Here is a 25435-nt window from a genome sequence, read left to right as displayed (position 1 = left end):
TAGTTTATCAAACCGATAAAGGCTTTACCACTGATGTTCAGCTCCCTAGTTTGCCTTGTAAATCTGGAGTAGTGCTTTGTTCCAATTAAATGTCATACAATTTAATTAGGAAAAAACTGTTTGTTGTAATAAACTATTTTTACTGCTGGTAGATAAAGCCCTGAAAGTAAGCCTGGTTTTAGTTCTTTTGGGTTTTTTTAAATTTGCTTAACTAGTGCATCATAGCCAGTCTCTGGAAAGATTCACTTAGAATCATAGAATCATAGAATATCTCAGGTTGGAAGGGACCCATAAGGATCATTGAGTCCAACTCCCCTGCTCCTTGCAGGACTACCTAAAACTAAACCATATGACCAAAAGCGTTGTCCAGACACTCCTTGAACTCTGACAGGCTTGGTGCCGTGACACTTCCTTGAGGAGCCTGTTCCAGTGACCGACCACCCTCTCAGTGAAGAACCTTCTCCTAATGTCCAATTCGGAACTTCACTCCATTTCCTCGTGTCCTGTTGCTGGTCACCAGAGAGAGAAGATCAGCACCTCCCCCTCTGCTGCCCCCCGTGAGGAAGTTGTAGACTGCCATGAGTTCACCCCTCAGCCTTCTCTTCTCTAAGCTGAACAAGCCAAGTGACCTCAGCTGCTCTTCATAAGTCTTGCCCTTGAGGCTTTTCATCATCTTGGTTGCCATCCTCTGGACACACTCTGATAGTTTGATGTCCTTCTTGTATTGAGGCACCCACAACTGCACACAGTACTCAAGGTGGGGCTGCACCAGTGCAGTGCAGGGTGGGACAATCACCTCCTGCGACCGGCTAGCTATGCTGTGCTTGATGCACCCCAGGGCACAGTTGGCCCTTTTGGCTGTCAGGGCACACTGTTGACTCATATTCAACTTGCCATCAACCCAAACCCCCAGATCTTTTTCCACGGGGCTGCTCTCCAGCCTTTTGTCCCCCAATTTGTATGTATAACCAGGATTACCCCATCCCAGGTGGAGAATCTGGCACTTGCTCTTGTTAAATTTCATACAGTTGGTGATTGCCCAGCTCTCAAGTCTATCCAGATCTCTCTGTAAGGCCTCTACCCTCAAGACTTTAAAGAATACTGAAATACCCTTAAAGAACACTAATTACAAACTTTTTCTGAAAGTAAGCAAGCAGTATCTGCAGAACCTAGTATGTGTTTTCTGCTTCTCTACTTCCACCCAGTCCAATAAAGCAGATGTTTAGGACTCCAGATCTTCTAAAACTACATTTTTCACTTGATCCTTTAATAATAAGGAAAATTCCAAAGAGGCCAGAAGCAATAGCACTTACATACTATCAGAGAAGCAAAAAGAAAAATTCCTACAAAATAATCTCCAACCTGTGTTTCATCAAAATGTAAAAACTGGAAGAGCTAATACAGTTCACGTAGTGGTTAAGGCTTAGAAAAGTTTTAAGTATAGCATATACAGCTTAGAGGGATTCAGTCAAGACACTGGGTTCATTTTACTGTATTTTACATCTTGCGATATCTGTGGGCACAAGTACAAACACTATGCCGTCAGGAAAAACTTCCTTTCTCATATGAAAGTTCAAAGTAACTGAACTAATGAGAGTAAAATAAGGCCTATCCCAGATCTTTAGTTTAAATCAAACCTTTTCAAAATTTAAAAAGTCTAGCTAGCTGCTAAGGAAAAAAAGGCAGTTTGGAAAGATTAAGACCATGTGAAGGATGCTCTTATAGAATTCAAGCCTAATTTAAAATAAAGTACTGAAAATAATCATATCTATCCTCATGCCTCTGTGGTTAATTTAAGAGCTCACGATGAAGAAATCTCTTTACTTATGAGATTGTCAGCCAGACTCTTCAGTCAAACTTCCGTAGGACCAGAGTAAGCTCTGCCGAAGTAAATGGAGCGTCTGGAATTGAGATTTGTTCTGTGTTAGTGATTGAAACAGATGATTTTGGGTATGGTGTAAAAAGGATCACTCACTAGTTTTCCAGAAACTACAATAAGAAGGTGAAAGGAAAGCTGAAATGGTTGCTTCGTGCTTTTGAGATGCCCATCTCTCATTTCTAGTGCAAGTGACTGGTTTCTCTGAATTGCTTCCAACACCTTACACCACTCTCTGTTTTACAGATAAGAGATTTCTGTGAAAGGGCTGCTACCATTATCAGTGCTACACTTACTAAAATAAACTGTCTTGTAAGTAAACCAGCATAATTATCTTCCAAATTGTCTTAGAAATGTTACCGATCAAAAAAAATTTTATTGTAGTTTCAAACCAGAACAAAATTCACACTGGAATTACCTGCTACGATTTTATTTCTGAGCTATAAATATACATACCAAATGAAAGCACACTGCAAAAGACATTAAGCGCCCATATTTTTATTGCTGGCTGAAATTAATATCCTCTCTTTTCTCCTTAAAAATAATTAGAATAAGATATGTATTTGAGAGCCTCCAACAAGCATAGAGGATTTATTATATAATTTTTTTCTGAAAGAAGAGAGTGATCTGCTACTTACATAGCATCCAGATTTGTCCCATTAAAAGCATGGCCTTGGATGCTGGTAAAACCATTATTGTAGAGTTTGCTGCAAGCAAAAAAACTAAAATTAGTGTATTTTAGGTCGCTTTAATACCTGAATACCTAACATCTTATGTATAATTTTTCTTGGCAGCAGCACATTTATGGATGGGTTAATTTTAATCTCTTGAAGAAGCAGCAATTATAGTGCGAGGTGAAACAAATGCCCAGCAGCATTCTTGAGTGTAGCTAAATCAAGAATACCATGTGGCAGGTGTGCCATCTTTTACTTCTTTTTACAGCAAAGATAGAACTAGACTAAAACACTTTGCTATAATTTCCCACCCTCAAACCAAAAGCAAGGAAATAAAATCCTTCTAGGACTGATTAAGGAAGGCTAAAGGAACTAATACCTAGCAAAATAGGTATGATTTTACTGTCAGGCCTGCCTGAATTTTTGGAATTCATTCTTTTGCTCCCTTAGAGCAAATGGATTTTTTTTCGAATTTCTTTAGAATTCATTCTTTTGCATTCTAGTGCTCTTCCCCCTAGTTCAGGTCATAACTCATTACAGTCATTTTCACTCCTCTCAGCCCTTTCTTGTGGCTCACATTGAGTATGACTTGCATAACTGAACTTTATTTAACAATTTTCCTTCAAATGTGACTCTTCCGACATTTGCCACCCATTAGTTTTCACAGTATGTGCCACTTAGGTTGCAAAAAAGTTAGGCACAGTTCTAACCATGCTGTAGCTTTACAGAAGGAGAAGCCCGCAAACTCCTCCCTTTGATTTTGTCCAGTATAGCCATTCTCTGGCATTAGGGTCATACAAAAGCAAAACCACTTTGGTCAGGCCAGTTTAAAGAAAAGCAGCAGGCCTGGTTCAAATCATTGTCAAAGTAAAGGGTTTATGCAAACTAGATTATAGGTACTACCTGTCTATGGTGTTTCTCTGTTAAAAACTACTAGAGTGTAGGACAGGGATATATTTTTTTTTTAACGTTACCATATGCTTCAGAGAGGTAAATGCCTTGTGATTTAAACTTGAAGAACTTACAGAGTTAGAGATTCATTACAAAGTCCATGGAAAGCATTTGCAGGCACTGAAGTCATGAAAGGATTATCTGCAATTTCACTGGAAAAGGAGACAAAACATCACAATCAAACATCAGCCCAACAGAGCTTCTCCAGAACAGTTTTATTATTAATTGTTCTCTGCCTTGATAATAAATAAAAGTATAGAATAACTCATTTAGTTATATATAAGGCCAGAAGATACATGTGGGATGATTAAGAATTGAGCATGTTGCAGCATCCAGGAAGTGAGCTTGTGAAGTAGATGGGGTTTATGTCCTGGTGAGGTGTGTAGCCTGTGTGATTATAGTGGTTAACAGCACGGACAGGTGCCTTGTCTCATAAGCCCGAGAATTAGCAAAGTAGATAATGCTGCAGTGTCAACTGAGCCAGCCCAAGTGACTTTAGAGCTGAGATCCTGCTCTCTAGCTAAGCTCAGATAAGACATCAGATAATACGTTATTCAGGGCGGAGGCATTTCACTTTACAGAACTGCATCTAGCACAAGTGAAATAACTTATTATGTGATCTAACCTAATGATTCTTCTCAACTCTTGTCCAGATGAGTGTTTCACTATCTGTCATTTCTTAATACTTTTTTACTCCCACTCTGCAAGCTTAGTAAATATTATGTCTCTTCAGACCAAAACTCTGTTGTGACAAAAGGGACAAAGGAAAACTAAAGAGATTTACTATGAATAAAATGGAGAAAGAAGAGAGGGAAAAAGCTGGTAGATACAAAGGACAGAGGAAAGTGTCTGATTGTCCTTTTTCTGCTTTTTCCTGAATCATATTAGAGTCTGGAAACCAAAATATTCTGCAAATTTTTTCTTTTCTTCAGCTTGTGGATTAGATGTGGTCTAGTAAGGCCAGACCATAACGTCCATGGGCCGAGAAGTCATAACAATTGCCCATGTGACAGGAACAATTTCATTCCTTTTCTGTGCTATGTATGCGCATATATATGTGCTAACACTGAACTGTACTACAACCATTTTCATTCCAGGTAGTTTTCACCAATAGGTGGTTTCCACCACAGGTTATTTTGGTTTGGCATTTTTCAAATTGGTTCACTTTTCTAAACAAACTTTAACTTGTAAGTTGCTTGACCTCAAAGGCCAATAGTGATATAATGAATGCTTTTTCCCCAGTTATACCTTGTTCATCATTTAGAAACCTATTATTCTGCAAGAGCAGATTTTTTTTCTTGATGAAAGAAACAAAAAGGCTATCTTTCATTGAATAACAATGTTTAGAAATACCTCCCTTGAAAGTGCAGGTCTGCTCTTTAAAAAGTCTTTAGCATAGAAGACCCACATTTATTTTTTGTTAGTGATCTTTATAAAAAATTTTCAAGGTAGAAGTAAAATAATGTTTTGCTGTCTGCCACTTAGAAAGTCACTGAGTTGGTCGGAAGCAAGGAAGGTTGTATAAACTGCTTCTGTTTCATCTAGGCTATTTAATTCTTGGTTCTCTCTACTTAGTAAGTGTAGTGTTTAATTTACGATCTAGTAGAGCTTAATCTAAGCTAAAGCCCTTTTGGTCTTTGAGGAACTCCCTAATAGCTCTTAAGATGTAGGTGTATCCCACTCAGAGCTCTGGCTGACTCAGGTTTCAATCTTGGAGGCCTACAGCCAAGGCAAACTTTGGTTATGGAGCGTGAGTTAGCACAAGGCTTACCTCTAGTCTCAGAAGATCCTTGGGAGGGAAGATCTCATTGCTTACTACAGGTCTAGACTCTAGCAAAGCAACCAGCATTTCTACATTGCTCTGAGGTTCGTCTTGCCAATAGCAGACCATGAATGCAGTGGGGACTGACCATTCTTGACTAAGAACATTCCTTAGCAGCACTGAAACATAGAAGCTTATGTGTTCATAGAAGCTTATGCTGTCAATCTAAAAGAGCATGCATCTCATTCAACTACTATGAAAAAAGGGAGAGTGACAGAAGGGAGATGGGTAGTTCTCTTTCTTAGAGACACACTGTGCCAGCCTGAGCTGACCTCACTACCAGGGCTGTCATGAAACCAAGGTGCTCCTGGTCTAGCAGCTAGCTCTCGTCTAGCTCCTGGTCTAGCTCTACTTTATTTCTCAGCTTTGGCGATTTGCTTTTTAATCTCCTTGTCTGTTTTCTTTATTAAAATGTTAATTGTATGAAACAACACATTTTGGATAAAATAAGTCTTCACCAAAATCTTCCTAAAAATGTGAGGTCAGCCAACACTGAGCTTTTTAAAGATAAACGATTGCTCTCAAGATTGTCTAGTTCTCCTGCTCTTGAGTCTTCTGTGCTCAGGGTGGGGTCAGAAGAAAGAAGCCAATGGAGGTTATGATTCAACAATATAGGAGCTCAATGAAGAGTAGTATCAGAAAATGTGCAATATGAGCTCACCATGCCAGCACAACTTTGTTAGAAGAATGTTGACAGGATGACTTCATGTTAGCTGGCTGTATGTCAGATCAGGTCCTGTGTGTCACACTAGTCTGACTTCAGACTAATTCAGGTATTGCACAGCCATTACAAAAACAAAATAAAAGCAAAAGGCCAGTAGAAGTTGTGTATATGTGCTTTAACTAATTCAAGAGAAATGCGCTTTTGTGTCCCTCTCTCTCATTCAGGTCAAATGTATAGTGCTAGGTCACCTGGCATTTTCCAGATTTGGTACTAAAGGTCATTGAAATATAGCTTGAGGAAAAGTGCTTTGTCAGACTTATTTGATATTTTTCTCCAAAACAGAAACATTCACTATAGGTTTTCTCGGGATCTGAAGATGGCAGTATTCTAACCAGCTGTGAGGACAGACACTTACAGTAAAAAGTTCACATCAGATGAGTAGATTTTGGTGAGGTCTGGAAATGCTTTGAGTCCAGTATTAAAAATACCACTGAAAGAGAGAAGAAACAGAAAGAATTACATGTACTGGACCACTGAACAACAACAAACAATGTATTTAAAGCATTCAACAGTGCAGGATGGTTATTTCATCCTCTCTATTGTCAATCAATTCATTTATAATCAACTGTCTAAAATATACGGATGCAAGAACAATTAAAAAAAACCTCAAAATACCAGATTTATGATAAATTACAGAATCTAAAAAATGGGAACATAGAATAATAAGACAGTTAAGCAGATCTGCAGAGGGATGTAGCCTGTGAGGTGGATAGGGAGAAAAAAATTATAACTCTGGATTCACTTGAGAGATTAAGGCTGCTTCAGACAATAGTCTGGACCCCCAAATCCTCTGTCCTTCATTGAGGCTAAGAGCTGTTCAAATAGCTCTGAAAAGGGAAAGTGTCTTCAAATGTGAATACAGTTAATGCCCCTTATTTCTGAACGCCCGTAGAGTGAAAATAACTTAAGAAAATAAAATTCTCAATTCTTAAAACTATTCTCCTGAAATGAAATTGTTTTGACCACTTTCTTTTTTTTTTTCAGATCTATAGGAAAAATCTGGAAAAAATATTTCCTCCTTGCCGCTACCCCCCCCCCCCCCCCCCCCCTTTCTAGAGTCTTCCAAACATTACTCAAAATCACAGAAGTTATTCTCTTTCTCATCTCTCCTTCCGATGCTATAATTTTGGAATTTCATGGTTTGGTTACTCTGTGCTGCTCTTTAGAAACTTCACGGGAATACAGAGAATTTTTCAGGATTTCTTTCTGCCATAGAGGTCATATGAAATCAGGTGTTTATAGATGGGCTTGTCACATATAGCTGACAGGTAAGCTTTAAAACCCCACGTAGATACCTAGTAAGCATAAAATATGTGTATATTTCTGTTGCGTCCCTTCTTCCCACTATTCCCTACAAAAATAGAGTAAGACAGCACTTATCATAAGAAGAAAGCTAGCTGTGGAATTTTGCCAAGAAACATTAGTGTATTCCAGACATTAAATAGATAAGAAGAATGGCAAAATTACTGATGATTTTGTGAACATGTTTTCCTTTCTCGCAAAAGTAGTCAAAGTTCCAACCCCTACCCTAGCTGGCTTTCTGTCATTAAAATAAAGTAACGGGGAAAAATATTGCAATGAGTTCCAAAATGAAATGCAAGGAAACAAAACTGCTATAGTGTAAAGAGTCGAGTCATCTGTGAGGCTTAAGTGCCAACTTGTTACAGGTGCTAAATACTTACAGGTATTTCAAAAGTGGGAGGTTCTTAAAGGCATCTGGATCTATGTAATCCAAGTTTCTAAGATTTCGAATTTCACTGTAAAAAAGGGAGGAACGTTACCACATTGATCATTAATTATTTATCGTAACAGTAATCAGCAATGTTAAAATGACATTTCAGGGACCTAATTCTTGCAATGAGCTTTTGTACTGGCCAGCACTAGCTCCAGACCACTATGCATTCTGAGCAGTCTTACAGTGCTGAAGTATCACCTGGATAGATGCGGTCCTGGAGACTGGCTAGTTTAAGCAAGGGGGGAAGAAGCACCTGAGATTTGATTACGGATCCTTTGCCTGCATGGTCCTAAAATCAAAGCAATAGCCTGTGGTAATGGCTATTACTTTGAACATGGTGAGAGTTTTGTGTCTGCAAAGTGGAGTAAAAAGAAGAAAAGTTAAGCAAAACTTTCAGTATTGATGTCTAATAGTCCTATCAATTTACAACCATCTATTTAGCTTATAATTTTATGTCCTATTTTTCTGGTTACTTCCTTCATGTCTCTAACAGTATTTTGTATTATTTTTCCTGTCTCTTTTACAGAAATCATCAGTGGATCCAAAAGATGGCTCAGGTCACTTACATTAACGCCATTCTGAGACTTGAAATGGACACACCATTCACTGTATAGCCATGTCCAGCATTATAGAGGATATTGTATCTCTTTGCTTTATATTGGTGCAAAATGTAACATAGACTTAATTCCTTACATCTTCTGTCCACACTTATGTCTTTAAATACTTCTACCCGAGTGATAGCTTGGTCTGCAGATGGCTTTTTAGACTGCACATGTTGAAGAACCAGCCTGACACTGATCACGGCTATGGCCATGCTGGGTGCTTTCTGTAGGTGTGTTTGTGGGGCTGCTGCCCCTCCAGCCATCATGATCATTGCCTGGCATCATGACTCTTCTTCATTTTTTCTGAAATGTTTGTCTCTGCCCTTAATACAATTTTCCTCGATCTTTCTCATTCCTCTTTTTTTTAGCAGATTTCTTTCTTTTCTATCCATAATGACAGTCAGCAGCCTGGCTGCACCAATCAGACTGTGCCAAAATTCCTTGTCTAGACTCAGTAGACCTACCAAATTTTCACCTTTTATGAAAAAACCCACCCATACCCGCCTCCATCACATGCACACTTTTCCTTTCCTGGCCTCTTTACTGTCTCCAGAAGGGGATAGCCCTTTCTGCATGTTTGCTTCTATTTCTTTACCTTAAACCAGCTCTGGACACTGGTCTTATAACTCTGCTGGAACAACTGTCAGCCTTTCTTAATACAGAAACCATATAGAAAGAATCGTGCCAGTCTTCCTCCCGATACTGGCTGTGGAGCAGTGGGCTGAGGGAAGCACTTCTTGCTACTTATATAGAGAAATTTGATGAAGATGACAGGTATAGATGGCATGGTGCTGCAGGTTGTGTGGGTGATGTTCTGGTCTTAAGTCAGTCCAAGAAGTGGTGCTACTGGGCAGAGACTCAATGGGCAGAAACCAGCAGTATTTAATTTACTATGCCCAACAGTACCAAGTAACCTACACAATATAGGTATCAGGAAGTTGGGTTTTAAGGATACGTCTGCCACTGGAATCATTTTTGCAGGATAAAATCAACCCAGCCAAGTTGTCTGAGAAATAAAAGTGGGAAAAGAGACATAAGACAGTAGATAAATCAGTAGGTAGATACAGGTACCAAGGCGTCAGCCTCTCTATATACTGCTGTACTGACAAAACAGTTCTGCTCCACCTTTCAAGTCTTTAGTTTTTACTGTTTACTCCAACATCGCAGGGAGACAAGGATTTACCTTTTACTTGCATGTTAAGCTGATGTAATTAATAGCTATACTACTGCTATTACAGTGCTGTATTCGAATATTCTTCATGTCTGTTAGCTACTTTGAACGGTACTGTTTCTGTTTTTAAAAGAAACCTTCTTAGGGTCAGTCTCTTGCTTCTCTCAAATTATTTTCTTAGTTATGCAGTTATCACACTCCCAACAGTGGAATTTGCTCCATAAACTTTAACTGACATGTTTTTTCCATCACTGACTACATTTAAAATGCTGGAGTCATGAGCCTCCTGGCCAGATATTCTTTTGTTGTGGACCAAACATATTCCAGGGAAAGACAGTCTTCAGATCAACCTTCAGCCTGGAAATGGATCATCAGGTTTTGGCTTGTTGCTATTCACAGTATTCTGCGTAAATGATTTGCATGAGGGTACTGAAAGTAAGAACTCAAAATCTGCAGATGGTACTAAAATTGGAAGCACAAAATAATGCAATGAGATTCAATCAGATTTTGATTTATTAAGTAACTGGGCCATGAGAGGGCATGTGCTGTTTTACAAAGGCAAATGAAAAACTAATCAATCTGGGAATAAAAGATTTAAAACTGCCAGATGAGACCGTTGGCATAGTAATCAGAGAAAAGCTTAAATAATGTGAGTGAGGAAGTCGATATGATTCAACTGAATGTTGGGAAAAGGTTTATGTCCCTGCTGTTCAATTTCCTTGAATTGGTAATGCTGGGATTAGGAAAGAAGTATGCTTTAATATATACTCTATTTATATTTGCATTTCATCCTACACTTTGTATTACAGAGGTTTCTTAAAGCCCAAAAGGAAGAAAAGGGCCCATTGTGGTAGGCACTACAGTGGACAGCCAGCCAGTTGCTTAGAAGTCTCTAGTCAAAATGGATGAGAAAGAGGATGAGAGAGGTATAAAAAGGTAAAAGGTCATTTGACCAAAGTGAATGTTATGCTTAAGAAAAAAATCAGGAGAAAAATCCAATTTTCCCTACTTCTAGTCCAGTCAAATATGCCTCTTGCACTTGACTGGCTAAATATGTGGCCTCTCATTTCATATGCATGAAAAAGAGAAAGATCTTCAAATTCAGTTCCATTCATGAACTGTGCTGCTGTCCTTGTTTTGCACACTCAAACATAATTAATCTCAGAGTACTGGAAGGAATTCCCCTCTAAAATCACAGATTTAAAGGATATCTATAGCTCCATCAATATTGGAGCCTATGAAGTTAAGTCCATAAGGAGAAAAGATATTTGAATAGTTCTGATCTCATCAGTTAACAGGATAGTGATACACAAACTGGATTTCAGAATTTCTTTTACATTAATCAGTCATGAGTAATATACTCAAAGTTATACTCAAAGTTATACTCAAAGTTATACTCAAAAATATACTCAAAGTAACTAAATGTTATATGATAGTAATTTTCAAATTGTAATCAAAAGACTTCTGTGGTTTAAGGATTACTTCCAAAGGATCCAAAAGCCTAAGAAAAGCAACTTGGTTACTGGTAGATTTATTAAACAGGGTTTGCACTTTTATCAGTAAGCTTTTCTGAATTAGTGAATTGAAAAGAATGAAACCCACTGATTTAGAAAGGTAAAGTTCCTTTGAAAAGCAGCTCTAGGAAAATTATTAGTAGTTTTAGCTGCCTAAAATGCAGATAAAGCTGAAGAGTATACTTAAAAATGTCTAGTAGGCTAGTTCCCAGGTATCTAGGTGTCTATGAGAGCTGATGTTAAGTGACTTTTGAAATGGAACTTTGACACACTCTATAAATACAACTTAATCTTAGCATACAGTGCTTAAATTCTGCATCCAACAGCAATGTATCAATTCTGAGTCCTTCTAGGAATGAAGTGCTTTAAAGATATAAAAAAACCTAAGACGGTTAATAGGCATCTTTGTTGACCATTGATGCAGAGAGGCAAAAGTTGCCCTGAACAAACATTTCACTTCGCAGTCCTAACTAAAATTACTTGGATATGTTAATAAGAAAGAAGGGTGCTGCTACCTACCCAAAAGAGAACAGAATTATTTGTGGAATGTTTACAAAATTATTCAAAGTTCCTTTACAAACTATTCAGCTTCTGCTTTATTTTTAAAAGTACATAAACCAATTAAGAATTGGCTTATTTGTGCTTTAAAGACAATCAATCTTTTAAATCTTATTTCTGGCACTCAGACTAGTAATTAAAAAGGTACTAGGTTAACAATCAAACCACCACCTGACTGTCCATGAACAGCAACTCAGTTTTGCTTTTTAAAGAAAATACTTAAAAAACTTTAACATGTCAAGAAGAGATTTGCAGAGAAAGTCACTTGATGATATACAGTCCTGTGTCAAGACTTACAAATAACTATGAACTTATGTTCAGTTACAAAGATATAAATATTTAGTTCCAAATACAAATGAATCTAAAAATGAAACAAATAATAACTATTCAAATATTAGTCTAATGAATTAATTAATAAGCCATAAGTTTGCCAGATAACTTCTAGAAAGGTTAATAAGCTACTTAACATCCTATATGAATTTAGTAACATCAAAAAACAGCACAAGCATTTACATATTTAAGTGGCTTCTAAATTTCATTTACCAGACATGTCTTTCATACCTGCCTTGCAATATTGACACATCCTTGAGTTTGTTCAAGACCAGAATCCAGAAACTGCAAATCTGGCCATAGAGTTTCAATATAATCACGTTATGCTGAGGTACCTACGAAGACTAAGGATATCCAGGTCAGCAGTTCTGAAATGTGTTAAATCAGCCTTTTTTTTTTCTTGAAATCACTTGGGACCCCTCTCTACCTTCTTAGACTTACTTTGCCTATAGCTTCCTTGGGTTCTTTCACTTGTATATATATTTCCATGTCTTATTCTTCCCCTATGGCCAAACTATCCGTGTTATTTCATCTGCACGCATGTGTCAAGCCTTTGCTCTGCTAGCACCAGAAAACTGGCTCAGGGTCCTGACAGTCTATTCCCTTCCTCCAAACTGCAGCTTTTAACAAGATTTTTCTGCACATCACTTGTCCCGGTGCCCTGAAATTCACTGCAGGTATACAGCAGTCCCCCCAGATCTCTTCAGTCTTCCTCTCCAGTTGCTTCTCGGGTATTTCAATCAAATCACCTCTCCTTTCTGCAGCCCCATATCGCACGACCTGGCTCCACAAGCTGTCCAAGAAGAGAAGTGCAGCCCTGGCCCGGAGGCTGGCGGAGCTGCCCTGGCCCTTGGCTCCAGCTCACCGCAGCTCACTGCAGAGATGGAGAGCGGTCCCCCACCAGCTCTCCGAATGACGTTGCATATACGAGGGCAAGCCACTTGAACCATAGCCTTTGGCCCTGTTCCCAAATGCTGAGAGGGCTTTTCATGTGGTTGTATAACAGGAGAGAGCTTTTGGAGTAAGGAGGAGAAAGGAGTAGGTAGAGATCAGAGGAGACTGAGCAGAGACACAGAGAAGGGGAAAAGAAAGAGTGAATTTTTCTGGGGTTCCTTCCACAGGAATGTTTTTGTAAGAAACAATGACCTAATTACAAAAGCTTTTTATTTAGTGTAATGCTACCAAGCTGCAGCTCTACTACTAAGACAACTACACAGAGACATTGACTGCTAATCAGACACTCTCACAATTATATCTAGAAAAAATAAATACTTATGCCATTGTATGGGAGAGACAGTTCTGAATTTGTAAACATGTTAAGTTTGTCTCACAGACATAGTTAAAAAAGGTAAAGACAAAATGAAGGAACGAGAAACCATTGTGAGACCAATTTAACACTATTGGGGGAAAAAAACCCCACAAAGTCTTGGCCCTGATTTTCATCTTCATAGAGTGGGAATATTGCCATTAATTACAACCAAAATGAGATCTGGCCCATTAAAATACAGCAGGTGATGAGTATCCTTAGTTTGCAGAAGTTGCTCTGCACTTGACAGGCATAGATTCATAAAAGTACGACCTATGCTTAAAGAGAGCTGAGGTCTGGAAGGAACAGACAGTCAGGACAGAGGCACATGAGCTGAATAAGGACCAAGAAAATGGGGCGCTGAAGATCAAAGCTGAAGCACGCTAACAGGCTTGGCAGACAGGGATGATGACGAACACAGGATGCCTGTTCACATGACACTTGACTCAAGCCAAAGCAATTAGTTCCTCCCTTTCACAAACACTAAATTTTCTCCTAAGAAGTTTTTATGTTTAAAAACAAATGCTTTTAAAATGAAACTGAGTGTATATGTTTAAATTAGGGTAAAAAGATTATTTACATAGAACTGCACTTTATGAAAAGTCCATGAAAAACAACCTGTGAAAACGAAACTCTGTGACATTACTTCTTTTCAAAACTGTTACAGTAACTTCAACCTCCTTTAAAATACCCTATGATAATCTTTACCAAGTACTATTTTAGTAATAATACTTTGAAAATACTATGCAAGTGGAGAACATTAAATAAATGCATAGCACAACATATACATTTATCCCTGAATAATCTTGTTCTTTGGAAAGTAAATCAAACCCAACAATGATAAGTGTTAACAAATCAGAGGAGTTATGGAAGCAATTCAGAAAAATGGTCAAACTTATGAATTGCTTTCTTTTACAGCTTATATGCAACTGCCTAATTTGCCAGATGCCTGGATATTCCCTGATTAAATAATACATGTGCCTTACTTCCAAACAGATTTTAAAAACCTGGTAAGTGCTTTTGAGTGGTAGAAGTAGCCCTTCTTCATGGGCTATCTGCAAAATTTGGGGGTTGCCTATAGCTTTTGTGAGCAGACTTCTAGTGTCTTGTCCTGGGCAGCACGTTTGGCTCTTTCTACCAAATTTGGTAGAAATATTTTCTACCAAAATATTTCTATTTTGGTAGAAATATAAGGGGTCCCACATTACCATAACCCTTGTATAGCAGATCAGGAAACCTCCTCCCCACCGTGCCCTCCCCACAGCCTGTGCCATAGGTGACATGAGTGTAGGAGCCCGTGAGCTCTGCTGACTCCTGCCTGGGCCTGCAGCTTCCCAGTCATGGACAGCACATTCAGGCCTGGGATCTGGCATGGGTGTGACAATGCGGCAACTTTGGACCTTGCTGGTGGGATCTGGCATGGGTGTGACAATGCGGCAATTTTGGACCTTGCTGGTGGGCTCTGGCCTGACTAGAGGGGAGCCGTGACAGCGGCGTGCTTACGGCAAGGGGCACTGGCTGTCCTCCCAGGCAGGAATATAAACGTGCTTTGGGGGTAGTTAGAGACTGGAAGAGGTCAAGAGAAAAGGCTTCTACTCGTATTCCTCACCAAGCCTTTAGGTAGTAGAAAGTAATGCATAATAGGCAATGCTACAGAGCACAACACAAGAATGAGCGCCTTGGGAGGCACTGGCAACACCAGAGCTCCATCCACCACTCCTTCAAATTAGTCACACATTTGAAAGTGCGCTTTTTGTGGAAGAGTTCTTTATATTCAAAGGCTTACATTATATTACCCTTTGAAGGAGATCAGATTTGTGTTATGAATTAAGATCCTGAGGGAGATTTTTCTAGTCCGTTCTCCACTTTGAATCTAATACAGAAACAATAGAAAACAGCTATCTAGCCAGCTACCTCCTTTTTCCTCAAGAAGCCTTTATATCTGTATAATTTAAAACAGACAAGATACTACACTGCATATTGCATGGAAGAATCCTGCAATGAAATGCGATGGCCCAAGAGCATTTTATCTTTAACTTCTAATAAGGTGAACCACAAAACAAGTACCACATGAGGAATTTGTAGTGCATAGTGCCAAATGCTTTATTCATTGCTTATAAAATGTGCTGCCAGTGAGCGTTTCATTAAATGTTCATTTGTGTTAAACAAGAAATCCTGAAGACACAACAACTGTGAAAGAGGAAGAGAGAACATGAAGACCACAGGCCTGGAAAAACCATCTGCGGAAGAGGGAATGGCATTATAACCAGCGATAAGTACTGTTACCACACCGAAGCCTTCCTCTGAAACTCATTCAGGAATATTACAGGAGCGCGTTAGTGGACAGAACTAGGTCTCAGGATCCTGGACTGTACTTCTAGCTCTGCCTGTCAGGTACCCTTAGGGGAGGCACTTCCACTTTCCAGCATTAGTTGCTCTCTAGCTACAGTAACAGTAATGATATTATCTCCTTTATTCTTACTAACTTTTCTGCTTCACACTGTGTGAAGTAAAAGGAAAAAATTCTAGGAAATAGAGCAGTGTTAAGAGATCATCTAGTTCAATCTCTTTCTCTGAGTGAAGATTAAATAGACCTATGGAGCTTCTGATTACACAGGCTTAAAGGCCTCCAGTGATAGGGACAACCTCCCCAGGAAAACAATGCTACTGTTTACTTATGCCAGCCATATGAAAACATTTCCTAGTGTCTAACCTGAATCTTGCCTAATCTAATTTAAGGTTATTATTACTTTTGCTTTGTCAAATATCAGTGTTGAAAATGGGTTGTAGCTTTCACCCCTTGCAACAACCTTAAAAGATATATCTTCCCTCTGGCATGTTTTCTTTCCGGACACAAAAGGCTTTCCTCTCTGACAACGTTTTCTGGATCCGTGATGACCGACAGTGCTCTCCCATGGAACCTCTGCCAACACAAATCTTCTCTGAAATATGCCAAACTGCAACTCATCGGAGCTTTACGACACTGGCACACTTTCCATTCCCTCACTTGGACCACTAATGGAAACATGGAAGAGTACCAGATGCAGGATGGATCCTATGAAGCTCTATTCGATACATTACCTACTCCTTTTGGCAGGCTACTGCTGAATGACAGGAACTCCCTGGATGCAGGTATCCTACCACTTCTGTAACTGCCCTAGCGCATCATTTGGTGAGGACTGGTCAGAACAACAAGGCATAGAAACACCTCCCAGAAGCCTTTGTGCATAACATTCCTGTTCCATTTAATCACCAGATCAACACTCTTCATTTTACTAGCGCACTTCCGGAATGATTACTTATTATTCTTCATGTCTCCAGTTAGCGCCATTTTGCTCTCTGCTTTGGCCCTTCTGATTTTATTTCTGGTGCTTATATTACTGTTTTACACTTACCTTCAGTAATGTGACAGAAGTAATTCTTAGTTGCCAGTTTATTTCAACTTGCCATCAAGTTGATAACATAGTCCCACGTATTTTTCACTACACTTTCTTACACTTCTGTGGGAAGGACACAGAAGAGCAAGGGAACCAAAAAGATGTAGGGAAAGAAAGCACAAGTCAAAAAAGAGACTGACTCCACATTACAGAGAAAGAAAGGGAGAAGAGGAATATTTAGCTCAAAGGAGACAAGAATGACAACTCAAACATCAACATCTATGTTATTTCCACACATCCCAAAATTTATTTTATCACTGTATTCATTTATTTAATTACAGTACTTACATATGAGTGACTTTACTTAAACTGTTGAAGGAATGGGCCTCCAGACTCTGAAGTGTTTCATCTATGGAGATGTAGCTAAACACCAGCAAACAGAAAAAGAAACAAGTCAGACCTTGGCAAGCCATGGCTAGTGCCCATCATGCCACTTTATTTTTCCTCTCATTCTTTTTCTCATCCAGCTGCCATGACACTGCCAGACACACGGACAGTGTCTGAGGGAGGAACTTTTAACAGGATTTTGATTTTGACTGATGCCTTAGATGCACACTATACTGCAGAATCCAGTTAAATAAAAAAAACACAACAGTGCTATTAAGCAGCAAAAGCAAACATCCATATTTCACATTTCAGAATCATATTTCTCCCCTTTTCTCCACTTAAGATGACCTTGGAGTTTTCTAAGGGGATCTAGCCCTCAAGTAAATTGGCATATTTCTCTATATCAAACAACTAAAAAGGAAGGAAAGAAACAAAGATGGTCCTTGGGCCATCACTGCAACAACTGTCGCAATTTCTCTAGAGAGAAACATATCATCAGGGCAACGGATGCTTTGATACTGCTGAAGAAAAAAATGTGCTCTGACATGAATTTAGAGAGAAACTCTAGCCATACAGTGAATGTCGTAAAGGATATAAGCAGTAATGTGGCTCAGAAGCAAAACCAGACAGCAAGCTTAAGAATATTTATTTGCACGCAGTTTAGACTGAGTCGCATTTGTACTGCTAGTGATCTACTGAACGTGATGAGAAAATAGCTCTACAGAGTCTCTCCACCATCGTTAGGAGGATGATAATACTGGAACTACTGTTAAAGACTTCGAAGCATGAATAAAGTTGCAATACAACTAACTAGTGCAGATTTTCAGAGTAACTGACTTATTGCTATTTGGGTTAAGTTATCTGATTCTGTCTTTCAAAATATCTCTTAGTTTTAAAATTGATTAATGCTGGAATAGCATTTAAAAGATGTATTCCTGTATTTTATTTACTTTTCTAATCATATTTTATATCATATTTCTAATCTATAGATATTTGAAAATAATTGGAATGCCTTGTATATTCTTTATATTTATTATTACTATTAAAATATTTAAGTACTATCTTTTGATACTCTTGATCGAAGTTACTGACTCCGTTTTTAATATTTTGCATGGTTACACGTGCTGAGCAACTTGATCATTATTTTAAATGCACAAAATTAAATTGACTAGAAGAGTCGTAGACGTCAATTTTAGATGTCAAAATCAAATAAAATGTACTAATAAAGAGACCGTATCATATGCCTTTCCTCCTTTTTAATCAGTAGACCTGCAAAGACCTGGAATCATACTTAACTTAAAAAATATCCAGCTGATATTTTACATCAATTCTAATGGGTTTGTGTTCCTTAAACAAAACAGAGAAGATTTTTAACATTTTTTCCATTTTTTCCAATGACAGAATTAAGAGTAATAATAGTAAATAGCAAATTAAAATATGATCATTTAACCCAGGATGGCTTTTTAATACAATCAAGTATGGATCAGATTTTTATTTTTTGTGCAAATTTTAAAGAAGATAAATCTTTATTATTCAATATCCATTGAATCCTTTGAATATATACATTGAATATTCAAATATTCAGTGGATATTTTAAAATATTTAAAATGTTTTGAAAAATTGGAAAGGCTACTTTGTGAGCAGCATATGCTCTAACAACCAGCAGATGACTAACTGTTCCAAGGGAATTTATGTCCTTGCCAGACTGGAGCTAGAAGCGTATTACCTGAACTAATTTTAACTCTTCTAACATGAGATTTACTTTTTGTTGCTCACTTAGGAGATGTATTCACCAGTGTTTGAAGAGATACCAGAAAAGTAACTAGTAGAGATTGTATGACCAGCAGATTCTCTTTCTACAGTAATATTGCTTTTACAAAGCTATTTGCCTCTTCCAAAAGGAAGGAAGGTAATAAAAGAGGAATACAGTAAAGAAAGTATTTCCAGTCTGTACCTCTATGATTGAGTATTGCACAGTTAGATGTTTATGTGAGATGCTTTAATTTTGTTTTCCTCTAAGCAATAAGTTTCTATTGCCCAGGAAACTGGAGTTTCAGTCTTAAAAGAAAATTAGTTATTCCATTTTAACAGAGCCTACATTTTAACATACCAAAAGATAGGTTATATCAATGACACATTAAAAAAAAAGCTGATATATAAATCAGCTTGACAGAAAATGAAATTAAAAACGGATAACGAACAAACTCTGCATCCTCATGCTGGGGCTAGGAATTAGAGAGTGCTTTTTGTGTGCTCTGTGATCAAAATGGGTCACCATTTTGATCATCAGGCAGGCAACTGCTTTTCTCTCACATATGAGAAGAGGCAGAAGAGCGGCAATGGGAATTCCTCCTCCCCTCCCTCACCCCTACAGCCACCACGTCCCTTCCCACCACACTGCACGTCACATTTTTACTGTACTGCCTGGCTTGGAGCTGACTGAGTTACAGGTTTGTATCTTTCAGCTGTGGGACAAAAGTGGGAAGGAAACAGCTTATTTTCTTTGCATGTTGACCTCCACTCTTCTGCTTCATAAACAGATGTATTTGTGTACATTAATTAAACCACATCATCACTGACGACAGGGAAATGAGTAGTTTTATTTGCTTTAGTGTCATCTAGATAAATACGCAAAACCCACACAAACACATTCCAATCTCCTCTGAGACAGGAACGTCAAACAGAAACGTGTATTAATGGCGCATAAACACTTAATTCCAAGTGTTCAGAGTGCCTCCAAAAACCTTTGGGTTCTGGCTAATGAATACATAAGACAACACTTCAAATGTAAGAAATAAAAATCACAGCAGTCAGAACTAGGAGTTGTATCAGAAGAAGGGAAAGCATGTTTAAGTTCCCATTCTGAAGGCGTGATACAATTCAGCATCTCCTCTCCCTACCAGCTGTGTTTAATTTCAAATTAAACACAGCTTTCAAATTAAACACGATTTCAAAACGCCTTCAACGCCCATCGCGAATACAGTCATAGCTTAAACACCAAACGCACAGCTTCAGAGAAAGTCTGTTTGCAGACAACACTTTAACCACCATTGCCCATTCAGAAAGAGCCTGAGAACACAGGGTTTAAAGCAGATCGGCGTGTGGTAGTAGCCACAAGGCCCTCTCCCTGCCCTTATTTTCTTCCTTCTCCCTCACTCCGCCTTTCTTCCCTTTTTTCCAGCCTCAGCATCCCCTGTGTTGCTGTGTTGCTGCCCACGAGCTGTCCCTGTTCTCTGCTGCGGATGGAGGGCAGCTCGGTGACGCGTGGGGTACTTCACGAGAGGACAACCAGGAGCAGCTAAGGCAATCGAAGCCCTGAGCCGGGGCTGTTCTGTAGGACCGGCTCTGGGGAGCACGGGAGGTGCGGGAGCACTGGGGTGCAGCTGCACGCTAGGCGTGGGGAGCGCGTGGCGGCACTGGCTGTGGGTCGGCGGCGCGCAGGGGGCGTGAGAAGGCACGGTGTTGCGCAGAGGAAAACAGCGCACAGGGGAGACGTCGTGCTCTGCGTGGGGCTGCCGGCAGAGCACTGTGCAACGCGGGGATGCTGCTTTGCATGGAGAAGCTGTGGAGAAAACTGCAGAGAAAACTGCCCAGGGAGCTACAGGTCAGGAGTCTGTGAGGTACTCATGAATGATGTACTCATGATGCCCCAAAGTGTCATCCCGAGCCCAGGAAAAAGGTTCCTTATCCTTGACCTGAAAAATACTGAATGTTCAACCTGTCCTAAGTCAGTAGGAAATACCAGGCGAAGCCCTTCTACCAAGATTTAATGTATTTGCAACTTTAAGTATGTAAAACCGAAATTTCTCTTGCATCTGAATACCTTATAAAACCTTTTTTTTTTCAGTGCACTGATGCATTTCTGATAGGAATTAGCTTTGTACTAGAACATTTCATTAAAATGCTTTTTTTTCCAGTCCTGTGGGAAAGCAGCACAGGGAAACAATCTCTATTTCTGGCTATCAAGAGCACACAGATCAGCATTCATTTAAGAGTAATAGTAGCACTGAAATTTTTGTTTAAAAAAGGTTCATAAAGAGGACAACTAAATTTTCTATTTAGTACAGAGGAAAAAAAGGTTTATTTGTGGAAATCATATAGTAGAAACCATATAGCAAAACGAATTGCTGTATTTGGAACAGTAAACACAGTCTCTATCACCCTATTGAAACCTCAGAACATTTTCTAGATGAGTTTACAAAGCAAGGAATGATCTGGTAATTTTCATTGCTGAGATGGAAATTATGGCCTGGGAGAGGCAAATGAGACGTGGTACATCAGAGGCCAAGACATACACACAAGAGGTGTAGTTAATATACAGGTACTGGTTCCTTAACCCAAAGTTTATACCAAGAAGGTGGTAGTTCATGATTTGTAGTAGTAGTAATGCTGTAAGAAAAATCCAGCAGGGCATTGACACTATTCAGATTTAAACATCTGTCTATCCTTCATAGGCTTTTTAAAATTAACAAGAGAAAGAGAAATGTGGTAATGCAGAAGGCATGGCACAGCAGGAGAGAGAGTGTAATGCTACCACATCAGGGCATGATTTTAGGTAGGTTACTGCTATATTCAACTGTATCTACGCTATTTTCCTACACATAAATGTGGCGTAGAGGGAAGGTAAAACTCCATATTCAGATACTCTCTTTAAATAATAATTTGGGGAAGATATTGACCTTTGTTTTCCCAGGTAGCCTTGAAAACATGAACCAAATAAACTGACATGGATGCCAACATATTAAGATGTGTAAAAAGCACCTATTCGTCTAATTCAAGGACATAAGGTCTTTGCAATTTTGACTTTCCTCTTCAACTGAAATGTGATCAAAGCATGCAACAGAGTGGTTATCTGTTACCATGTTACTACCAAACAGTATAGGCAAAAGATTGTCATTGACTGATAATGCCCATGGAGAGAGGCCAGGTGGCTAGGTGTCCTTGGCCTAGGAGGTCACTCAGTGATCTAGAGACAGGCAGTGCAAATACCCCTTCCTCACCTCTGGTGCCATGAAGGTTAGGAAAATTTGTTGTAACAGCCTTTTGGCCACTGGAAGTTTTTGGAGGCTAGTCATCTTTACAGAAGGGTTCACTGAATTCTTCAGATGAACACCTGCTTTTACAAATTCATAAATATTACAATTTGAGACTTTTAAAATCTGAAAAGCATCTAAGCAATGGATTACGTGTCACTGAAAGCTGAAGAAGAGATGACATCCTTCTACACTTAATAAAGCTGTTTTGAACAAAGTTTATCAGGTTTATATATGATACTATACATCATATGAGGGATATTCCCCCCCGGAAAAAAAAACCCCAAACAATACATCATCTGTCTGATTAAACTGAGATGGTAAATGAGGCTGCAGATATTCAAGAACAATTACTTATAATTTTAGAAAGTCATTACTTCAATACACCTGGATGAAACTATAAAATATAATTTGGCAGACCTCCATGTCCCCCCAAAGTCCTGTTTCATGAATTCTTAAATAGTAGTCCATCTCAGCCATTCAGCTAAAGCTCAGCTGGAGTTGAGACTTGCAAGGAATGTCAAGGACAACAAGAGCTCCTATTGCTACATTAGTAATAAAAGGCTGAACAAGAAAAATGTGGGCCTCTTGCTGAATGAGATGGTTTATGTAGTGGACACAGATAAAGCTGAGCACCAGGCTGGATAAAGCCCTGAGCAATCTGGTTGGACCTTATAGTTGGCCCAACTTGGAGCAGGTGGTGGACTAGAGGCCTCCTGATGGACTAGAGTCCCTCCTAAATTACATGACTCTCTGATTCTAGGGACTGAATTGGGAGATGGCAGAGAAGTTCCCTGCATCAAATAGCCATGCACAGGATGACTGATTATGGGCCAGCCACCAAGAAGAAGAAACAAAGGTGGCACAACTTTGTCTCAGGACTGCTGACATCAACGAGCAGTGCAGTACAAGGGTAGCCACTTTCAATGGGACAAATATTGACATGAGGCAAATAGGTAGAGGCTGCTGGTTGTGTATTTATAGATTGTATCCATGCATGTGTTTACATACAAAGGAAGTGACACAATGGAAGTCCCTCTCATATCACACAAATACTAATGTTTTGGTGAAAGTCCATCCCTAGTCTAGAAATGCCACAGGATCTCCAATGAAATGAGTTACAAATCATGCTGGGAGTGGGAAACAAATTTTTAGCCAGGACCAGCAACAGTTTATTTCATTTGTTATGAATGAAACCATTTCTCATATTTTGCGAACTGAAAAAAAAAAAAAAAAGTTTTATAGACTTATTTATCACATCTACTTCAATAAAGGTGTGAAAGGTGTGCTCTTGTCCAAAAATGCCTAGTATCCTTTCCTATAGCTGGTTCAGGTTATAAACAATGGGATGATTACCTGCAGTTCTAAAGTCTAAGTGGTGAGGTAGCAAAGGTGCAAGAACATTTTCATTTCAGAAGATTTTATCTTTTTCAGAAGACAGAATTTTGGAGAAGGAAAGTGATTTTTACTAAAAGAGCTAAAAGAATAATATCAGAAACAGAACTTACATCCTAGAGATGTTGGGGAGATTGGAAAAAGCGTCACTTGGAATTGTTCTTAGATGAGTCTCCATAAACCTCCTATAGAAATAAAAGTTTGGTAGTTAATATCCTTTGGTAAGTACAATTTAACATTAAAAAGTCCTACCCAACTCCAGCTCTGCTCCAATATTTCTATTCTCATCTTTCCTTTTCCCAGTGTTTCCATCTTTGCCTCATTTCTATTCCTGTTTCATTATGTGGCTTGGTTCGCTTGGTGTGCTCCCTCAACCTAAATTACAACCTTCTGCATCATCTCTCCTAGGAACTCGGCATTCAGTGGTAATGATGGACCTTCCATAACTCCAGAGCATGACCAGCAAATAAATTTGCCCATTGTAGTAAATGAAGTATGAAGAGTATATGCATTCTTTCAATCGTTTCAGGCTCCACAAAGATATCCCATCCCTCATTCTGAGCAAGAAATTCAGGTATACCAGCCAAAATTGAATTAGAGCACTTGCATCCTACCTCCACAGAATTCTCCATATACTTGGTAATAAATCCAACATTCTTCCTCCCTAAACCTCTAATGCGGGGATGGCATGTACATTGTTATTTTTTAGCTTAGGCCCAGTTAAAGATGCACTTCAGGAGGGAAGATAATTACGTATCTTACCCATCAGCAGGAGGTTTCAGAAAAACAGGTAATATTTAAGGGAAATACTTATCAACAGCCAAGTTCTTAACAGAATGAATCTCAAGCAGGCCGACTCCTCCAAAAAAGGAGGAAATGCTTTGGAAAATTAGCCTATAATGTCTATTAAACTTACAGTTACAATCTGTCATTGCTGGATGAGGTATTCTTAGGTTTTCCAGTACCACTTATGGGAATACACTTATGTAATTTATAGTCAATGAATAGTCTGAAGAATAATGAAGAACAAATTATAAACTTTTCCCATAGCTGCTGTTTAAGAATAGTTCAGTAGAAAAGAATTAAACAAATCAGAATGATTTCCTAAGTCTGTTTTCTGTTTCATAATGTGAAGTATCTGATTATAATAACTATATTTGATTTACACAGACAAAAATATTATCATGTTAAGATTTATCAAGCTTCTGGAACTTGCATGCAAGAAATAAAAATATCTGTAGAAATTCTTAAAACTTCCATCTTGAGTGAAAACATAAATTAAAAGAACGTACACTTGTATCATCCCAGGGGAAGGATCTGTCTGCTTCCCAAGTATACTCCATATACTTGTTACAAGAATGGGCAAGGAGAACCTAAAGACTTCTATTTTTCCAGCACTGGGTTGATGTTTCTCTTGACCTCAATCCACCCAGCTCCCACCAGGCCCCCAACCAGGGGAATGTGAGTTGGTCCAGAGGTATACTTGCCAATTGCCCTGCACCCACAGCACCTTGACACCCATACCAGCGCTCTCCCATCCTTCTCCCTCCTCCACTTCATACTACTGCTTCCTTCTATTATCACAGTCCTAGACAAAATATTTGTAAAAAACAGCTGCGTAGTCCAGCACAGCCTGCTGAACTTGCTGTTGTGTTTCAACATCTGTCTGTATTTTCAGGCCTTTTAGGAAGCTGGCAGTGATGACTGAGGAGGTTCTGGTTTCAGGACTTCTTAACATCTTAAAGTAGAACAGAGTGAATGAGGGATCTTGACAGGCTGGAGAAATGGGCCAACAGGAACCTTACACAGTTCAACAAGGCAAAAGTGCAAAGTCCCGCACCTGGGGAGGAACAACCCCATGCACCAGTAGATGCCGGGGGCCAACTGGCTGGAAAGCAGCTTTGCAGAAAAGGACCTGGGGGTCCTGGTGGACTCCAAGTTGAACATGAGCTGGCAAAGTGCCCTTGCTGCAAAGAAGGC

At 39.1% G+C, this 25435-nt stretch overlaps 1 protein-coding gene across 3 annotated transcripts in view; it reads right to left on the bottom strand.

Moving 5' to 3' along the window:
• Positions 1 to 25435, bottom strand: part of TSHR (thyroid stimulating hormone receptor) — a 73088-nt gene that overhangs the window by 20040 nt on the left and 27613 nt on the right. Inside the window, exons 2-7 of one of the 3 annotated variants that reach the window (XM_075501528.1) lie at positions 23569 to 23640; positions 16989 to 17063; positions 7730 to 7804; positions 6403 to 6477; positions 3576 to 3653; positions 2515 to 2583 (exon numbers count right to left, since the gene is read on the bottom strand). In XM_075501528.1, coding sequence (XP_075357643.1) covers positions 2515 to 2583; positions 3576 to 3653; positions 6403 to 6477; positions 7730 to 7804; positions 16989 to 17063; positions 23569 to 23640 — 444 coding nt within the window. The remainder of the gene's footprint in view (positions 1 to 2514; positions 2584 to 3575; positions 3654 to 6402; positions 6478 to 7729; positions 7805 to 16988; positions 17064 to 23568; positions 23641 to 25435) is intronic. The other 2 variants (XM_075501529.1, XM_075501530.1) reach the window with 2 other exon arrangements.

This window comes from Mycteria americana, chromosome 5 (assembly GCF_035582795.1).
Source record: "Mycteria americana isolate JAX WOST 10 ecotype Jacksonville Zoo and Gardens chromosome 5, USCA_MyAme_1.0, whole genome shotgun sequence".
NCBI lineage: Eukaryota > Metazoa > Chordata > Aves > Ciconiiformes > Ciconiidae > Mycteria > Mycteria americana.
This window is presented reverse-complemented; position numbering and strand designations above follow the sequence as displayed.